Genomic DNA, 20735 nt, shown 5'->3' with positions numbered 1-20735 from the left:
ACTTTGTAGCATTATGAAGAAATGCAGCAAGAAAGCTGAAGACTTCACTGTTTTTAATGGATAAAAGGTCTAAAAAGCATCTCCATCTAACAGTAATGACAAATATTTATGCTCCATTTGAAATGTATTTCCATTCTGGATTGTGCAGCAAAAAGTTTGCCATAATTTAAATAAGTATGAAAGGAATGACCCTCAATGATCTGTAGGTTAAGATTTTATAAATATACAGCAGCACCAAGCTGACATGATGTTGGAGTTGGTTGATGCCGAGATGCTTGGTTTCCCATAGATGATGTATCCTTACACTTTTAGTGATATAATTGATGGTGTCAATATGGAGTTGTCGCTGGGCTTTAGACCCTGTCACGGCAAATAGATGTTAATGGTTCTAGATGTACAACCCATTTTAAAGCAACTCCTTTCTCATATAGTTTGACACCTCATAAGGAATGTCAATAAAACCAAACTGAAACTGAATGGCTGGTGTATACCAGGAAGTCAGAATCTTAACTAAAAATATTTAAACAGGGTTTCCGTGTTTTTCCCCCCGGACTATGTTCAGATAAAATGATATAAAGGGGAGGTTCACACATGCAAGAAGGTAAAGTGCTAAATTTTAAGAACCACAAAACAAATCAGGAAATAATGAAATATGCCAAGTTTTCTGTGTATTTCAGTAAAATCTACTTTAATACACTTTGAAACAAGAGTACAACAAAATAGAATATGCTTCAAATGTTGAATATACAAACAGTTCAGTCTGAACACTGACAATCTTCCCTCTTTAAAAAACAACTGTTGAAATGTCTGGGCAGGATCAGCACAGCAGGCTGACATGTTGACCCTCTAAGCAATCAGGGAATCCACATTGGTTAGAAGTGCATCTTCTTTGCAGCCTTTCTGTGTAATTAAATGCCTTTAGGAGTAATTGATGCGGGTTCTAGAGACTGGAGATTTGGCAGCATGCCTTGGCTCAGATTCGTTATTCCTTGAATGCATATGCATGAGCAAACCCATCATCTAAAACCATTTATCAGGAGGTTAAACCACGCTGAAGGACACGCTGCAAGCAACATGCCGACGAGTGTAAATCCAATCCAGCATCAACAGCCAGACAAAAAAATAAGTCCAACAGTTCAGTTTCAATAATACTGTGCATGGTACAAAGTATAAAAAACAAAAAAAATCAGCTTACTATTAGGCAGTTAAACATTTCAAATGAAAACCTAAGGCTCCTCTGTTGCCATTAGCTCTGTAAACTGTGAAGATATATTTATATGCATATAAATATGTACAAGCAGGACTGATATCGTTCCTTATAATGACCCACAGCTCGTTCCTCTCTTAACGCCACTCATGCTTTCTTCACACAGCGATACAAGTTTGAAAAAAACAACAACATTTTTTTGGGGGGATTTTTGGTTTTTTAAGTCTTTTTTAGTGTTGTGGTTTCGTGTTTCTCCTCAATCGGACTCGGTGTGAATGATCGGTTCATGTAGTGATCAGAGTTGGTCCCGTTGATTCTTCCAACCGAAATCTGTCCACTCCGTGCTGGGCTACTTGAACGCCGCCTGAACGGGTTCTACTGCCATTCTGAGGGAAACCGAGCAGCTTCATCCAGGACGTTAGAAAGATTTTTCCTTAAAAGTCTGTTGCTGGTTATTACAAGTTAAAAAAAAAACTTCAGAAATGTACAAACTAACTTTGTTAGGCAGCGAGAAAAGGAAAGGAAAGCTGTTCGTTCCTTAACACTCAGGCTCCTCTGTCTTTATCGCTCGTGGAGCTTCCAGTTTTCTAACAGTTTCTGTGGCCTCTGATTGGACGTTCATCTTTGGGTTCACTTGAACCGTCAGAGGAACCTGCACAGCCTGGACCTGCACTCCTGCAGCCTTCAGCTTCTCCATCGTAACCCCCCCTGCCCCGCCTATCACCAGATCCGAGCCGTTGATGACGCCGCCGATGATGCGCGGCTGCGCCGCCGTCTGAGTGACCGTCTGTCTGCAGCTGACGCTTCCTGGCTGCGACACCATCAAAGTCTGAGGTTGTGACTGCGTCGGCACGTTGAGTCTCATTACCTGCGCCCCCGGGGCGACGTTGACAGGGGCAAGGGCTCGCACCGTCAGGGGGCTTCCCAGGAGACTGATGCCTGTCGGGGAGGCGGCTGCGTTGCTTTTGTTGGTGCCTGTGGAGGTCTGGAGTTGACACTGGGCTAACTGGTGAGCTGGGATGGTGATGATCTTGGCAAGCTGGACGGTGATCTTATCGCCGTTCTCTGCTGTGGCTGGAACCATGGTCGGTATAGTCTGGATGACAACCTTAAAAAGAAAAAACTTTTTCTTTTAAACAAGAGTTTAAAAACAAGACTACATTAAAACGTAATGATTCCCCAATTCATTTCCTTTTTAAGTGATTTTCATTCAGACTGGAAAAAAAAACCCATTTATAATTATAAGTATGTAAATAAGATTGGAATCAGTATGTTTTAATCTTAAAACAAAATAATATAATTATTTTGTTTCTTATTTTAAATGTAAATAGTCTTATTCCATTGGCAAGGTATCTCTTTTTCCTCAATTCAAGAAAAAAAAGGCACTTATTTTAGATTGAAATTTTTCCTTACAGCATGGTTAGGGTTTTCTACACACCTTCTGTTGAGAGTTAGGATTAGCAGCAGCAGTGATAGGAGAGGCGTTAGTGAGGAGGGTGGTGGACCCAGCGGCCACCGTCGTCCCTGCTGGCTGCTGCATAGCCATTGTGGGAATCTTCTGACCCAGAGACGTCATCACCACCGGCACCTGCATGGCCACCCGCACCGTCCTGTTAGCAGGACAGAGAGAGACCGAGAGCAGCGTCAGGAATCTTTGCATTAGCCATGACCTCACAGAAAGCTCCGGCGTCCTTGCAGCAGTCTCTACCTCGGCGCTGTGGTGTTTGGGATCTGGTTCACTTCAGGTGCTGCTGAAACCGTCACTATCCGCGGTGCAGCCCCCACCCCCGCTGCTCCACTAACTGTGGTGGAAGGACTGGGGACTAAAACAGGTCTGCTGGAGCCCCGCAGGATGTTGGGCCTCCTGGGGGACGGCAGGTTGGAGTTCTGAAGCAGTTTGTCTGAAGGCGGAGCCACGCGTCCGTAGGACGGCTGCGACTCTGAGCTCATGTGCTCGCCGGTGGAGGACATATCTGCCTTGTCCTCGTCAATGATGACGATGTTTTTGGGCATCTCCTTAAATTGGTAAACTAGCCGCTGACCCTCCACTTTGGCAAGGATTCCTCGTTGGTAGTAATACCTGAAAGATCAGAGAAATTTGGAAGATTTAAGACCTTTGAGGGCAAAATATATATATATAAATAAAAAAAGCTTTTAAAGCTTAAATCAGCCTGAAGTGGTCACCTGAGCGCCCGCCCCATGGTCTCATAGTTCATGTCTGGTTTATTCTTGTGTCTGCCCCAGAGCTTGGAAACAGCCTTGGAGTCGACCAGCTTGAAGATGCCCTTTTCCCTCTGGGTCCACTTGATGTACCTGGGACAGGTGTTTTTATCCTGGAGGAGGTCCAACAGGAACTCCCAAAGATAAGTGGTGTTACCTGCTGAAAGCCAGAAATATGTTAGCTAAATATTGGCTGCTTTGGGGCAGAAGATGCTCATTGCTGGATTATTTCAGACTGTTGGGAGTTTTTATTGCACTGAAATGTTTCAGATCAAACAGCCGATTATATCAGAGCAACAACATATAACATTTACGTTATGAAGTGTTATTTAAAGAGTTTGTCCCAAGTGATATCTTTTCAGGAATCGGAGAGAGAAAGCTTCAAGGTGTACAAACAGAGCTTATGTTTAACAGACCTTCATCCCAATCCTTTTAGGGACAATGGATGTTCCTGATGCCTAGCGTACTAATAATACTGTCTGATGTTTCAGAACCTCATGACTTTCAGGAAAATAAGACTTAATTAGAACTACAATGTTCACTGCAGAGAAGGATGGGTCCAGATCCCTTCAGTTATTGTAATGATGGACACTGTGGGTTTACGGGTTGGTTTAGCTAGACGTTTACCTTAAATAAAAGCATCATTTGTGTTTATTTCTTTGACTTTTGAAATAGTTTGATCTGAAACATTCAGGTCCAACTGTAAGGAGGCGAATCCTTTCCCAGTGGACCGTACAGATCGGCTGAAGTCAAGAGTTATTCAAACAACAATACCTCTGCCCTCTCTTGGCTTCTTCTTGAGGCTTAGATCATGTGCGGCGTTGGAAATGGACGTCTGGGATGTCTTAATTTTCGGTCCAGCTATAAGAGGGACATTTTAAAAAGTCACCTCGGTGAATATGCACATATTAAAACAGTAGCTATAAATGCATTGATCGTTTTAAAGATTTTACTTTCAGATGTATCAGAAACTCTAGTAAAAATGTAAAATTTAGGGAGGAAAAAATGGGTTTTCATACATTTTAAAGTTAAAAAAAGAGAGCATTTATATATATTTTTTTTTTTTAATCAAACATTTCCTGCATTTCTTAGTTTTGCTAAAAGAAAATAGTTTCCATTGATTGAAGGTGCTGGGATTGGGGCAGTGTGCTCCATCATTTTAACTTTGTTTCTATGGACACAGAATAATGGTTCCACCAGGAAGCTGAAGGCGCAGCGTAGCAACAGAGGTATGGTTTCAGGTGGAGTAAAACCTTCATGGAAGCAGGTCTGAAGTTAAACAATAACCAGCTTGATCAAAATGAAACCTAAGCTCTACCAACGATGGACTGTTTTAGAGCGACTGGAGGCGACTGTGTCTTCAGTTGAATTGGAGAAAATATAGGATCTGATCCAATTTATGGGTTGCATCCTCTAAGGATGCAGTCTACCTGGACCGGATCCTTTGAGGTCCGTGAAAATAAGGAGACCGGAAGAGTTTGGGCTGTGAATTCTTATTATTCTTATACATTTTTTCCTAAGGTCCACATTTGTGTGAGCATTGCTGCTGTAAATTTCCCCATTTTGGGACAATAAAGAGATTTTCTATTCTGTTATATTCTATAAATGCGGTAGAAAGATAAGTAAATCTAAACAATGTATGTATAAAAAATATATCTTATATTCAACAACACAAAAAAAACTTAGTTAAGCAAATTGTGCAAAATAGCAATTAAAAATTAAAATCGCATAAGATTTATAGTCCTCACACTGCAGATATATTAGAATCAGTCCTTAAATTAATTGTTTACTATTTGCAATCAAGTCTTCCTGGTCTTAAAACGTTCAAGATCTTTCATTGATCTTTTTCACTACTTTTCTGAATTTTGAGTTTTAATATACATTTGGACTTTTTGGATAAACTCTTTAATCCCAGTAGGGTCTTTAAAATCAGCTTTACAGAGGAATGTACTATAACCAACATCTATGAGATCCATCTCTGTTAATAGGAACCAGCCTCTCATTCAAGGCATTAATATGTCCATAGATTTATCTCCACTCAGCTACTGTTTAAACACAGCACTTTGTGTGATTGTCTCCATTGTGTTGCTGTTATTCCTCTAGAGCCAAAACTACACAGTTTGACATGCAGACATATGTAATTCCAGCTACTATCTTGGATTCAACTGTTTCCTAAATCAAGGAAACATTGTGGCTCTAGATGACCACTAGATGGCGTTCGTGCATTATTTTGAGTTTTATAGCCCATGATTTTAGGCTCTGGAAAAGATGCTGTGTTTGTGTACCTCGCTTCTTTCTGATTGGCTCATTTTTGGGCTCCGGCTCTTCTAGTGAGGTGACCATCTCCTCTTCATCATCATCCTCCTCGTCGTCCTCATCCTCCTCGCAGCACTCCTCGGTGGTTATCTCCACTTCTGTTTCTGTGATCATGTCAGGCCGCATGGCAGCGTGGAGAAAGTCTGGGGTAGCTTCACTTTGTGGGGTAAAAGCTTCTGAAAGGAGGAATTCAGCAATAGTTTGAAAGGCAATTTAATAAGAGGATCTCTAGATTTCTAGACCAGCTTAGCTTATTTCACAGTCTAAGCAAATATTCAGTAGCATATTGGACTGTTTCTAGCAAAATGGCAAACAGGGGGTGTCAGACTCTAGTTACCTGGGCTGCGGTCTTCTCTCAGGCTGGATGGTGAGTCCATGTGCAACAGAGCCTCTGCAGCCTCAAAGGTTTTATCAGAGCAGTGGACATTGCTGTAACCAGAAGCCTCCACTGGAACAGAAACATAGTTGACAGGTAAAGCAAAGCCTGAAGCGACCTAATCAATCCATAGAAAAAAAGGAGCATTTTCAAATATTTCTGCATTTTACAGATAAAACTGTTTAGAAAACAAAGAAAGAAAATTGTGTGTATTCATAAATATTCTATTGAGTATTTAAAACCCAACAATTGAATTAGTTAAACAGTGTTTTTCCCCAGGGTTGATCAAAAGTAAAAGGAAGCTGACAATTGGGAGATTTGAAAAGAGAAAATACTGCAATCATTTTTAATCAAATATCACTATTGTACACACAACTCTGATCACATAATGCTAACATAAAATCAACTAAAAATGTGGTTGTAACATTGAAAAAAAAAGAAGAAAAGTTTTATTAGACCTTCGCAATCTACTGTTTCAGTCTTTAAAAACTAATTATTGTTCCTCCGTGTTCAGGTTCACACATAAAACTGACAGGGAGGCGACCTGAGCATCACTCCAACATACAGAGATGTCTGCATATGCACAGGTGTGTTTCCACTAAATGTGCCAAAATTATTTTATATTCATGTTCATATTCTTAAAAAAGCAGCAAATTAAAAGGCACCATAAATGTGAGTTCAATGGATGTGAACATAAAGAGGAAGATATCTGCAAAAGTTAACATAATGAATTAATTAACAGCATGTAGAAACATGTATAAGCAGAAAATCTTAGTTTGAACTTTAAAAATAGAAGAATTTCTAAAGGAATGTGAAACCAAGGCTTTGTTAAAGGAAGTTTGGCCTCCGCTTGGCCCCTGAGAGGGACTCTGAGGGCACCTGCTGTTGTTGTCAATCACCGGTGGGAAACCTGAAATAAGCATTACACCCTGTCCATGTTTGGGTATCTAACGGTGCAGGAGAGGGAAACAGGCTATCTTTAGACAGCTGCGCGCATCCAGTCTCTCTCTCTAACAAAGGCAGCCAACAACAAATAGCTAAAAGTATTAGCAAAAAAAAGCTTTTTCTAGCTCTCAAGAAATCCTCTACCGTTTAATTCAACGTTAAATAAAATAAAACGCGTTGGAATGCAACATATGGCATTAGAGAAGCTGCCTAGAATAATCATCTCCCTGAAAGTCCGACAAAAAGTAGTTCTGCCTCTGACGACTTCCGTGTTTACACTCCTCATTATTTCCCTCCAGTTCTCTTCGAAGAAGCAGACAAATCCTCCTGTCAATCAACAGCCGCCACGGATCCCCATTGGTTGGCGCTGCGGCTAGAGTCCCGCCCCTGCTGGAATCTGATTGGACACTTGTAGGGGAAGAAAGCGAGTGTAGCCAGGCCGTCCCACGCGACCAAAAAAGAGACAGGAAAAAAGGCGATTTTTCGGCGATTATAAAGCCAAAATATAACAACTCAACAATCGGGATATTTTGCCCAAAAGCCAAACCGAAATCTGAGCTGAAGTGAACCGATTTTGCGAAAAGGAATTGAAAATACAGGGTCTACTTTTTATCAACTATTTTGAATTAATTTTGTAAGAAACAAATTAAAGTGCTTAGCTCCAGAAAACACATAAACAATTATATAAAATTTCAATACGAGGTAGTTAGTTAGTAAAAATAATCCCACATGTCCTTCCGCCTCAGACAGCGTGGCAAAGACAACAACTATTCACTTCCTGGTTGTGCAGCCCCGATCCGTTATTCACCTTCACAGAGCTGCCTGGAAAATAACCAAAACATGCAAAATGCGCTCCATGCACACATCTACTGGAGGGCGCACATTGATCCATCCAGTTGCAAGCTTCCCTCGTTTTTTAAAGCGGGTTTGATAACCGTGAGCAACGCCATGCAGGTTGCGACCAAGGTGATCACTTCCTGATCGCTCCACCGCCGCGGGCGGGCCGATGCTACGCGCTTCGAGCCTCAAAACAAAAGCCGCCCGTCAAACACCGCTCTAGATCCGGAGTTCTTAAATCGCAAAACCGTCTTACCGGCTCTGATGAGCAGATCGAGCTGGTTTGCGTGCCCCTCATGCTGTGAAGTCGCCATGTTTCCCCCCTCTCGCTGCAGATTCACATTGACTTCTCACCGCTAAGATCACTCCGCAGCTGAAACGAAATCTCAACGAGATGAATAAGGCAAACATGAACGTATCCCTCCGCGAGGCGACACAGGAAATCCTCCTTTCGCCCTCCCTCTGCTGCGTAGTTCATACGTCACAACCTCTGTTTTTTCTTCTTCTTCTTCTTATTGATTTTTATTGGCGGTTGGCAAAAAACGTTAGGTGAGCATTACCGCCACCAACTGGTATGGAGTGTGGACTACATGGCAGAAAAAAAAAAAATTAAAATAAAACTATACCCTATTATACAACCTAATCTGTTTCAAAAATTCAAATATAACCCGATATCCTCTGCTTCCTGATTCCTTCTGCAATAAATCGACAATGTCAAGTTTCATTTTCATGTCACTAAGTTTCCTTATTAACCTGTTTCTCTGTATCGAATATTTACTACAATTTAAAATGACATGTTCCACAGTCTCATCTTCCCCACAGTCACATTTCCCTGTCTGATGTTTCCCTATCAAAAATAACGATCTATTCAATCCAGTGTGTCCTATTCTAAGTCGAGAAATAATAATCTCTTCTCTCCTGTTCCTTTCTGATCTTCTCATTGGTCCAATTCTCTTTTGTATTTTATAAAGCCACCTTCCTTTCTTTTCTTCATTCCATAACTTTTGCCACCTCTCTTTTGCTTTTTGTTTAATTATACCCTTTATTTCTGTTATACCAAAACTAACATTAATGTCTACCCTTAACTTATTGGTACTCTCCTTAGCCATCCTGTCTGCCCTTTCATTTCCTTTTATCTCGTTATGTGCCGGAACCCAAACAAAATTTACCACTAGCCCCATCATATTTATTCTGTAAAGTGTTTGTTGTATTTCAAGTAATATATCTGGTCTACTGACTGACTGATTATTTTGCAAACTGACTAATGACGAACTGGAATCTGAGCAAATGATAGATTTTAATGGTCTTACCTCTTCCACCCATTGAACTGCTAAAAGCAAAGCTAGCATTTCACCGGTATATACTGAAACTCCATCACTAATCCTTTTTCCAACATTAATATGAAACTGTGGTATAATAAATGCTATCCCTACCCTATTAGCAGTATTTTTTGATGCATCTGTATATATTTGTATATAATTATAATAGTTATTTAAGTGTTCTTGTACTATATATTTATTCATAATATGAAATTTATCTTTTTCCTTCTTTTCTAATAATGAGAGATCAACTTTAGCATCAGGAAGTATCCAAGGTGGAATTGCTGTTATTGGAACTGTCTGACATATATCTAACTGATTTAAATTAATTTCATTAACTTTAGTGTTTATTACCCATCCAAAGCTCTTTAATTGTTTCTTTTCCTTTTCCCATCCAGGTTTAAGCACCTCTAATGTTGGATGATCCTTCCTTTGTCCCTGTAAATTTGACCAGTAGGTTAAAGATAATTGGTCTCTTCTAACTTTAAGTGGCATTTCTCCCATTTCAACCTGTAATGCTGCTGTTGAAGAAGTTCTAAAAGCGCCAGTACATATTCTTAAAGCCTGATGTTGAAGGCTATTTAACTTATGGAGGTTTGTATCTGCTGCTGAGTTATAAACTATACATCCATAATCAAGGACAGACCTGATTAACCCAGTATAAATAGCTTTTAATGATTTTCTATCAGCTCCCCACTCTGTTCCAACTAAACACCTCATTATATTTATTACCTTCCTACATTTATCGATTATATTCTTAATGTGCACACCCCATGTCATTCTTTCATCAAACCACATCCCGAGAAATTTAAATTGTTTAACTCTTTCCAAATCCTGACCATATAATTTTAAGTTAGTTTTTTCATCAACTCTTTTCCTTGTAAAAAACATTATTTTAGTTTTCTCTACTGAGAATTTAAAACCCCATTTATATGACCATTTTTCTACAACTGAAATTGCTTCCTGAAGTTTCTTTACAATAAATTCAAAATTTCTTCCTCTTTTCCACATTGCTCCATCATCTGCAAATAATGAGAATCCCATTCCACCCTCTATTTCTTTAAACATATCATTAACTATCACTGAAAATAATAACGGACTTACTATACTTCCCTGTGGTGTTCCATTTTCAATTTTCCAACTCTCAGAATAATCCTCCCCTATCCTCACTTGTATTCGTCGATCTTCTAGAAAATTTTTAATCCATCGAAACATATGGCCATTTATACCCATTCTTCTAATTTTATTTAATAACCCTTCCCTCCACATCATGTCATATGCTCTCTCAATGTCAAAAAATACTGCCACAACACTTTATTCACCTGTGCCTTTCTAATTTCATGCTCTAAACACAAAACTGGATCCATTGTACCTCTACCTCTTCTAAAACCACTCTGATAAGATGATATAAGTCCCTTCTTTTCAATATAATATATTAATCTTTCATTTATCATTCTCTCCATTATTTTACATAAGTTGGATGTTAAAGCTATTGGCCGATAATTTCCTGGTTTTGATTCATCTTTCCCTGGTTTTCTGATTGGAACAATCACGGCCTCCTTCCAACTCTTTGGCAATTCCCCATCTTCCCATATCCTATTATACATTTCTAATAAAATATTTTTAGAAGATTCACTTAAGTTGCTAATCATAACATAATAAATTTGATCTTTTCCTGGAGCTGATAATTTATATTTTTTAAAAGCCCTATTCAGTTCTGTTATTGTAAACAACATGTTCAACGGTTCATTTGTATCTTCTATTTGCTGTAATAAATACTTGTTCTCCAAAATAGTCTTTTCTCTCCCTTTTTTCCCTTCTTGACTAATATTTTCAGAACTATGAATTTTAACAAAGGTATTTACCAACATTTTTGCCTTTTCTCTGTCAGTAACTGCTGTTATTTCTCCTTCATTTAATATTGGATATCCACTCGTTCTTTTAATCCCATTCATCCTTTTAATTGTTGCCCACACCTTAGAAATATCTGTCTCCCTCCCTACTGAATTACAGAAACTCCTCCAATAATCTCTTTTTGCATTTTTAATAATTCTTCTTACATTTGCTTGTAATTTCTTGTAGTTAGTCAGATTCTGAAAATTGTGATTTCTTTTTAATAATTTGAAAGCTTTATTTCGTTTCTTGATAATCTCCTTACATTCTGATGTCCACCAGGGCACCAACCTTCTTTCCCTTCCCCCACCTTTCTTCCTTATAGCCTGATTAGCAGCTTCTAAGATAGCATTACATATAGAAACATTTATTTCATCAATACTACCACTCATATCCACTTTTAACATTTTCATTTCACTACTATTCCTAAAGGTTTTCCAATCTGTTGACCTAAAACACCATTTCTTTATCCCTTTTATACAATACCTTTCTATATTTAACTTTATTTCAATCAAAATAGGATAATGATCACTTCCTATAGTTGTTTTATTGATTACTTGCCATAAACAAACACCTGCTATAGAATTTGAAACTAATGTTAAATCAATTGCTGACTCTGTATTATCTCTAAAATTGATTCTGGTTCCACTTCCATCATTTAGACATACCAAATTTTTAACATCCATTATTTCTTCTATTATATCCCCATTTTGGTCATTATGATTACCCCATAATGTATTATGTCCATTAAAGTCCCCACACCATATAACCTTACCCTCTAAATATACCCCAAGTTCCTCCATTAAATCTATTGAAAGTCTTTTACATGGATTATAGAAGTTGATTATTTTAAATGGCCCATTTACTGTCCAAATTTCAGTAACGATGTATTCTAAATCTTTACCTTTAGCCAGTAATCTAAATTGAATTCCCTGTTTTATGAATGTTATACACCCTCCTCCAGATCCTCCCTCTCTGTCTCTTCTTATGCTTTCATATCCTTTTATAACAAAATCAAGATTTATTTTAAGCCAAGTTTCCTGAATACATATAATATCTAGATCTTCTTTAAATTCTTTAACAAATCCTTTAAACTCTTGTCCGTTTGCAATAAGGCTTCTAGCGTTCCATTGTAAGATGTTCAGATTTTGTCTTCCTGTCCTCCTGCCTTTCCTTCTGCCCCAAGTCTCTTATTTATGTGTTCCCAGGATATGTCCTTTTTACCAAAAAACCTCTCTGCCCTTTTCACAATTATTTTGATTTTTTCTGTTTTTTGTTTAACTTGATCCGTACAATTTATGACATATGCAATGAACAGCAGAATATTTTCAATTGTTTGCACATTTTCCATCCCACTCTGTTTTTGTTCTGGTGTTGGATTTGGCTGAACTTTCTTTATCACTTCTTTTGGCTTCACTCTTTTAGCAGCTTCTGCATAACTTATATTACTAGTGACTTTTACTTGTTCGATTTACATTGCTTTTCTTCTGACCTCACATCCCCCATAAGTCACTCTATGTTGCCCTCCACAATTACAACAAGTTTCCTTCCCATTTTCACATTCATCATAGCTATGCTCTCCTCCACACTTTGGACATCTTTGACCTCTGTTTTTTCCCTCCCACAACTTTATTTAACTTCAGCACCTAACTTAAACCTGCATATTCATAAAAAAAGAAAACTAAATAAATAAAATGTAAACACATTTATATAATATGAGAATTTCCAATATCAGTTAAAAATTTAAGTAAACATGAAGGTAGTGCTTACTGAGAGAAATTAATGGATAAAGTGCTTACATCTTTATAATACCTGTAGAGATTTACAAGTCAGACGTTTTTTGTCTGATTTCCCTTCTGGCTGTTGCATTGTTTACCTTTTGCATTAATCTTTACAATAACTTCAATACACAACAGAAAAAAAACCCTAGTAAGTGACAAAAGGAGCCTTTTTGAATTCAACAGAAATAAATGACAGTAATTATGCACATGTTCCGAACACTTCTCTAAAAAAGGTGCAGGGAGGATGTAATTGGTCTATTTGTTTACAAACCAAAGAGGCGAAAGCTCTTGGATCTTTTATTGAATAGTTAAAGAAAAGGGGGATCTCTCAGTATTTGTGAAGACAAGCAGGTAAAAACTGATTGTTTCAAATCAATGGATGATAAAGTGATGAAAAGAGTAAATTCTTAAAGACAAAAGTGCTTGATAAAAATAAAAGTAAAGTATGAAAACAAAATATTCAATTTCCTAGACAGGGTGGTACAATAAAATGACAGACTAACTGCTTTAGTTAAAAAAAATGTATCCCATAAAAATATCTTAAATGAGATTTTATAAGAAAAGACCTGCATCTATCCAGAAAATAACTGACCTTATCATCAATAATTTATGGATCTAATAATAAACATTAAATTTTTACCCTTTGAGAATCCACTGTTTAAATTATATCCACAAGGTGGCGATCTAAGAAAACTGCATCTCAGTCTGGTTTTGCTCAAAACATGAAGCTTAAATTGTTCAAGTTATGCAGGGATTAATATCAGCTTTCAGCCGTAAATAGGAAACAAAACAAGCTGTATGTTATTCTACCTCAGTATGAATGCAATTCTTCTTTTGAGGTCTTAAAGAGATAGAACATTAGTTAAATTCAACGCAGTTAGAAAATAAAACACAGATCATCTCTAGGAGCTGTATCGAATTAATCATTTAATAAAGGAAAGGGTAAAGCATGTCTACCTATCAGGACATGTTGTCCACCTTACTAAGGCTGGGAAAGGACAGCATGGATCCGAGATCTACACACCATCCCCAAACTACTGCTATGTGGTTACACATGGCGAAAGCAGCATTATGCTGTGGGGATCCTTTTCTACAGCAATGACAATGATGAGAGATTCTGATTTAGTTTTTTTTTATAACTGACAGTCAATTGCTATAAGATCACAAAACACCTTCAATATTTCCATCTTATCTCACTGAAACACATTCATCTGTACTAGAGAAACAATAAAAACCTGTGAAATAGCTGCTCTCAAATAGAAATCAAAGTTTAGAACATTAACAGTGGGTGATTTTAGCCATAGCTACAATGAAAAGGTTTGGATCGAAGGCTATGCTATGTTGGCCCGGTCATAAACATCACCTCTAATCTGACAGGGCTTCAGGTGTTTAGCTCACACCACTGAGCAAAAACTTCAGACTCCACATGTGAAAAGCTGGAAGAAACACATCTAGGAACTGCTGAATTGTATTACTTAAATAAGAAAAGCATTTACCAGCTTCTTTCGTGTTAATTTTTAACGATTAAAATCATAAGGAAGTACGCTGAGGTTTGTGCAGGTGTGGTGAGGGAGACCTCATGATCAGCCTGGCTCTCATTTGGTAAAGCACAATGGTAAAATCTCACCTCTTTCAGTCTCCATCTCCTGCACAAAGTAGACTTCATCTCTATACACGACCATCTGTAGGGATTAACCCTGCTCATAGACCAGGCCAGCAGTGGGTGCCTCATCTGTTCCCTCCAGCTCCTGGCAGACCTTCCCAGCATTACACTGATCCTCAACATTTCCTTCCAGCTCTGCATCAGCCTCATACAGTTCCTCCTGTTTGGAAAATGGAACAAAAAAATGAGGCAAAGACTCAACAACGCAGAACCGGTATTAAGCAGGAATAAAGAAGCTCCCTCATCAGACCTGCTGAAGGTCTTCTTCAGCTGATTCCACCAGTGTCCCACCTCTGTCAACCAGCACTACTGATGTCATGGTTCATGCTCCTTAGGGATAAGGAGACACAGCCCCTCCTTGTGGTCATCTCTGCTAACAGCAGCCACTGGACAACAAAAACAAACAAAAACAACCCGATCAATTAGATTTAAAATCTTAAAAGGCATATGCAGAAATGATAGATTTTCCAAACGTTAAGCAAAGCAAACAGGATGTATTGTTTACTGGCATTCTCATGAGTTCTTAAAGCAAAAGCAAAAACGTAAATCTGTTAAAAAAAAAAAATTCTTGTGCTTTTCTTCCTGTTACAAACAACCCAATCTCGTCCTTAAGAGGCTCCAGCCTGCAGGACATGTCGGTCTGCTGCTACAGGAAGCAAATTCTTCTACCAGACAATCCAACCAGATCATACAGTCAGATTGATTCAAAGTTTTTTATCTAAAGAAAACCAGTTGATTGCATCGACTCATTGTCTCAAAGACAATCCCTCACAGCAAGCATGGTTGTAGCGACAATGGAGAGGAAAATTCCCGTTAGGAAGAAACCTCCAGCAGAACCAGGCTCGGTGTGAGCGGCCATCTGCTGAGGCCGACTGGGGCTCAACATTTACTAGAAACCACTCAGTTCCTGCCCCGTACAGCTCAACTTTTAATAAGACAAGAGTCTGTCACCTTTTAACATCTTCTCATCTAAGCTGCTTAGTGATATAAGCAATGTAGATGCAAATGTAGGTGCAAAAAACAAGTGGACCCTAGACAATTACTGGTGAAAGAGTCTAAAGCTAAAGCGATGTTAAGATGAATTCAGTCCTTTTACCGTAAACTTTGATATATTCTATATGCCTTTATCCTCTCCCTTACTGTGCAGGATGGAAAAGAGGCCTGGGTCCTCATCCAGCCTTTTTTATCACACTTTCCACTGTCATAACTTTATAATTACAGGTCAGCCTAGGTAAGGGACTGTTGTCTGCCCTCACTCATATCATAGAGCAGTGCTTCCCAACCTTTTTTTGACTTCTGTACCCCTATGTTCAGTTTGTTTCTAATGAATACCCCCTCTCAGTCAAAAGTATTGATGATTGTCCTATAATAACTGATTATAAAATAAAAACAGTTTTACCTAATATTTTATTAATTCTTACGCATTGTATGGTTTCAGTCTAAAAGAAAAAATCACATAAATATGTTGCCTGAAAGTTAATAAAGAATCGAAATAAATACAAAATAAAGCTCTTATAATCATATTTAAACTTGATGAATTGGAAACAAAATACAGAACAAAAATTAGTCAGACTGACTTAAATAGTTTGATTTGTTTTCATCATAGCTCAGTGTGAAAAACAGCTGATACCAAGCTGCTCTCTACATCCTGTCTGTTCCTCTGATTGGTTCTGATGTGTGGCAAAGCTGAAAAAGAGCCTTTCATGCAATGGTTTCCATCGAGTTTAGGTGTTTTTAGGGAATCTTTTTTTATTTCTTCTATTCTCCTAAAAGCTCATTTTGAGGTCAGACACTAATGTGGAACACGAACATCCACACACCAATTTACTATTAAGCAATTAAAGCTGATCAACATTCAGACAGTCACACAGTTATGAACTTATAAACTAATATCTCAAACTCTTCAGAGAATTGACTATAACTATGGCTATATTTCAAAACGTTATTTAGCATGTAGGTTTTTGGACTTAACATCTCGAACTTTACATTTTTTTTATGGAAATAAAATCTTATAGATTTGACTTTTTAAATTACGTTTTAGAATAATGTTATCCATTAAAATCATGATTTAGTGCGTGCAGGTTTTGGTTTTGAAATCTAATTCCTAGTATTTTTAATTATTTTACCTTTTTAAACCAAATAGTTTTTTTTTTAAGGTAAAGTTGGTCACTTTTAAAATGAAACCAAAGCTATCATTTATATATGCATCCTGAGAGTTTTTAATTATTCTGACCCTGGATACACTCAGCTACACTCACCACTGTATAATGGATGAGCCAGTCTCTGCTACTTGGACCAACCTGCTGTTAGCTCAATTATTTAGCATCATACAGTGGCAAAGATCTGCTGAGCTACAACCAGCTGTTTACAAAAAGTCTACACATTAACCAGATTGTTCTCTCTGACACTGAACCTGACAGCTGTTGATGGATTTAAAGGCTGATTTCTCACAAACCATCATGGAAAAATGAACAGAAATAGGCCCAGAGTTCAGGAAGTGACCTACCCATCCTTGGATCTAATTTCCAGATTTCTAAAGGTGTCAGGTTCATCTGTTTAAGGCATGACAGCAAAGGATGGATCAACCACACCGTTTACAGAGGAGACCGGTTCTGTGTCCAAGGTGTAAACTAAGATTCGAACAAAAGCAAGATGCCGGCTAAATCTGGTCATTTTCCACAGCGGAATGACTCCTATTTCATTTATTTATTCATCCTTTTTTTATGTTTTAGAGATTTTAAGTGTGTGAAATATATTCTTTATATCATATTTTTAATGCAATCCCTTTAGATATGCCTTTTAAATGATGTGTTTTATGTATTAACTGTTGCCAGATGTCAAAGACAAATCGTCTCAGGAAATGTGATGGACAATAAAGTTCTCTGATTTTATCTTATCAAATGTTGGAGGATAACACATAGAGCAAGAAGCCATTAATTCAAAACCAACAAAAAGGCAATTATTATTCAATTAAATAAAAACAATATGTAACATTTTAGGGAAAAAAGAGACCTAAAAAGTGAGAACACTTTTTGTGCTTCCTAAACATTATTATAAGTAAGAGGCAATATGAGGAAATAGGTAAGCAGCATCGAAAGACATGTTAAAGCCTGGGAGCAAATGAGTCTTCAAAAAGGACCATGAGGCGTATTAGTAACAGAGCGCCATCAGGAATACAGAGTCAGTGTTCTGGAGTCTCTGTCTTAAAGCCAAAGGTGTGTGGGAGTCAGGCGGTCTTCAAACTTGTTTAACTTACATCTGTTCTGACAAGAGTAATGAACCAAACTCAAGTTAACTACTGTGGAATTACACCTAAAACATTTGAACAATTTCGGGGGAATCTAAACTGTAATAAAACTGGAAAGTTCTGCATTCATAAGTTATGTGACTTTATATAAAGTATATCTAAATATCTAGTTTCAAATGTATATGCAGCTTTAAAAAGTCTAGTTTCAGTCCTATTTATAACATGCTAAATAATAACATGATATTCCCAAAGTTGCTCCAAAATTATTTATTTATTGATTAACTGCCTATATGGAGGACTTTACCCTTTAGTTTCTTGCAATCCACCCTAATAGAAAAGAAGAAGACTTTACTCTGAGCTCTCTCAGTTACTGTAGCTTAACTTTTCCACTCCTACAAGTTCAACGGTCAGATTGGGGCTGAAAAGTGTCTCTGTGTAGTGAGAAGTTAAAAAGAAGCAGTTACAGAGTGGAAGGGTGTGTCAACAGAGCATAGTCCTGCATGTGCTCTGTGCTGAGATCAAGTCCAACCACTGCATGACAGATGGACCAATGAGCAATTGGGAAACGTATGCTTGACATTTGAACCCTCGCAGAGAAAAAGACAAAGCAGCAGGTTACCTGCAGGGTCCCTGGAGCAGGTTTGTTCAATCAAACAAGCCATACAGGACCTGCAGGATGACTGAGGACACGTGGCTGCCTAACTGCTTCTCATCTCTAACGACTGCATCAGTTCTCATTTCAATGCGTCTCTTTCAGCAGAGGTTCATCAAATAACCCTGGACTGTTGCTCGTTTACACTAAGCTGTGACAATTTCAGAAAAAAACACAAAAAGAAAAACTTATTTTGGAGCAGACTAGAAAAAAGATAAATGTCTGAATGGTAAGTTTGCTGAAGAGTACATAAGGAGTGAAGCTTTGAAATGAACGATCTCGGTCAGCGGTCATTGAGAAGACATGTCAATGAAAATATTCCCCATAAAAGCATTAAAACTCTCAACAGAACAAGCCCAAACCTGCCTCGTCACTCATATGTGGATTCAAAATGAAGCCCTGCATCTTCACTTTTCTTCTACTTGTCCAAAAATAGGCTGGATGACTGATGCTTCCCCTCTGCGCTACCAGAAAAGGTCCAGTGGGTTTCCTGCGTCTCTATCCGACAGACATCTATCCATCTGCTGTTTCTGCATGCACACCCGCTCCCTCGGTGGAAGGAACCTCTCTGATCGACTCAGCACTTCTCAGAGCCTGCCTCGAGCTTGCATCACATGATGAGGGTGGAACACACACACACACACACACACACGTACAGGGTCACATGATCTATCAACAACAGAGCTTTTGTTCCAAATAAGTGGGGCTGCTGGTCTACATACAACGCACTGCCTGTGTCCTGCCCTCTCCTCCACACACACACACACACACACACACACACACACACACACACACACACACACACACACACACACACACACACACACACACACACACACACACACACACACACACACACACAAACAGATGATACAACGAGCAAACACGCATCAAGTATGACCTCAGGATTTACTCAACACCAAGCCCATATTCAAACACTCACAGTCAAAGTCCACTAAGCTATTAGAGTGGATGAAGCGCAAATGGAGTTCAAGCTTTCTCATTCAATAGATGAGGTTCCAGAAGAGGAACTCATCATGCTGTTATCTGCAAACGAATATTGAAAAAAATCTTTTTTTTAGCATGTTAAAACAAAAATCCTCAGTCTATTTGTTTTTTTGTTGTTGTTGTTACTGTTTGTTGTTTGTGAAGAGGAAAGATGATGCTACATGAGTCATCCAGCATACGCTAACATTTCTTAGCACTGCCTTCAACTGAACCTAAAACTCTACAGCTTCCCAGACCTTAAATCTGGAACCATCGCCTCAGGAAGATTCCCCATATAGCATCATTAACATCAATATTTGGGTGCTACCTAATGAGATTTAAGTCTGTACTTTGAGTAGGCCACTGTACTGATCTGCACCAGTCTCAAGTCTCCCAACAGGATTTTTTCTAGAATCTATCTTTTCAGATAAATCAACCCTTTCATCAACTCTTACCATCCCCACGGCATTACACTGCCACCACCATGTTGCACCATGGAGGTTTTTGGCCTACAGGCAAGACTGCCAAGTCTTGCCTGTAGGCCAAAAACTATGGTGTCAAATTGCTGCCAAAAACCACACGAGCGTATTAAGCTATCACAAGAGTGCACTTATTATTCACTAGCTACAGTTACACTACAACTAGGTGGTTAACACGATTAATTGTATTTGACTGCGTCACATATAACTGCTGAATTCTTTTGCTACAAGGCAGCTATGACTTCAGAATGTCAAAATATGTAGTGATATCATCAACTTACCATAGAAATAATTCAGAAACACCAAGCTATCTGCTAGCTTCCATCAGATACGAGCTGAAAATCTGGCCAATCAGATCCATCAGAATAGAAACTTCCCCTGACTGAAAGAAATGTCCCCCAAACAGAGCAAGGGAGTGTCATTTTTCAGATGGTACAGATGGGTTCTTTTTTCTGCACGGGTTGCTGCGTTCAAGAGCGCTCGAATTACCCGCGATCACTGCTAAATGCGTGGTTGTGATTAATATATCACTATTGTTATTGCTTAATTAGCTCCTCTGATTTTTGGCAGGAATTTAACACCATTAAAAATGTCCATAAATTTAGGCTACTTTACAGTAAATGGCTGATTTTATTTTATTTTTTGAATTGCCAAAAAAGCAGCAGCCATTCTGCATTCATATTTCTGCATCACATCATAATCTTCTCTCTCTTTGAACTCCTTCATTCACAGAATACTTCATCAAAGCAGCCAAAAGCTGAGACTTTGGATGAGCGAAAGGCTGGAAAGTCAAACATTAACAACGGTTGCGTT

At 38.4% G+C, this 20735-nt stretch overlaps 1 protein-coding gene across 7 annotated transcripts; it reads right to left on the bottom strand.

The window, feature by feature from the left end:
- Positions 1-660: 660 nt before the first annotated feature.
- LOC119786946 (ETS-related transcription factor Elf-2-like) lies at positions 661-19040 on the bottom strand. Of its 7 annotated transcripts, XM_038290546.1 has the most exons (10): positions 18819-19040; positions 14808-14943; positions 14522-14717; positions 6081-6191; positions 5713-5919; positions 4202-4288; positions 3392-3587; positions 2916-3287; positions 2646-2817; positions 661-2315 (listed from the first exon to the last, which is right to left on the bottom strand). In XM_038290546.1, exons 3-10 carry the CDS (start codon positions 14574-14576, stop codon positions 1746-1748), a joined length of 1770 nt encoding a protein of 589 aa, XP_038146474.1. In that variant the 5' UTR covers positions 14577-14717; positions 14808-14943; positions 18819-19040; the 3' UTR covers positions 661-1745. The 7 variants fall into 7 exon arrangements, with proteins under 7 accessions (XP_038146474.1, XP_038146471.1, XP_038146473.1 ...); XM_038290543.1 differs by lacking the exons at positions 14522-14717; positions 14808-14943; positions 18819-19040 and adding an exon at positions 8158-8274; XM_038290545.1 differs by lacking the exons at positions 14522-14717; positions 14808-14943; positions 18819-19040 and adding an exon at positions 8158-8274 and having other exon boundaries at positions 3392-3584.
- Between the last annotated feature and the right edge of the window lie 1695 nt (positions 19041-20735).

Source organism: Cyprinodon tularosa, unplaced genomic scaffold (genome assembly GCF_016077235.1).
Source record: "Cyprinodon tularosa strain WSP-4 unplaced genomic scaffold, ASM1607723v1 ctg283, whole genome shotgun sequence".
NCBI classification, from domain to species: Eukaryota; Metazoa; Chordata; class Actinopteri; order Cyprinodontiformes; family Cyprinodontidae; genus Cyprinodon; species Cyprinodon tularosa.
This window is presented reverse-complemented; position numbering and strand designations above follow the sequence as displayed.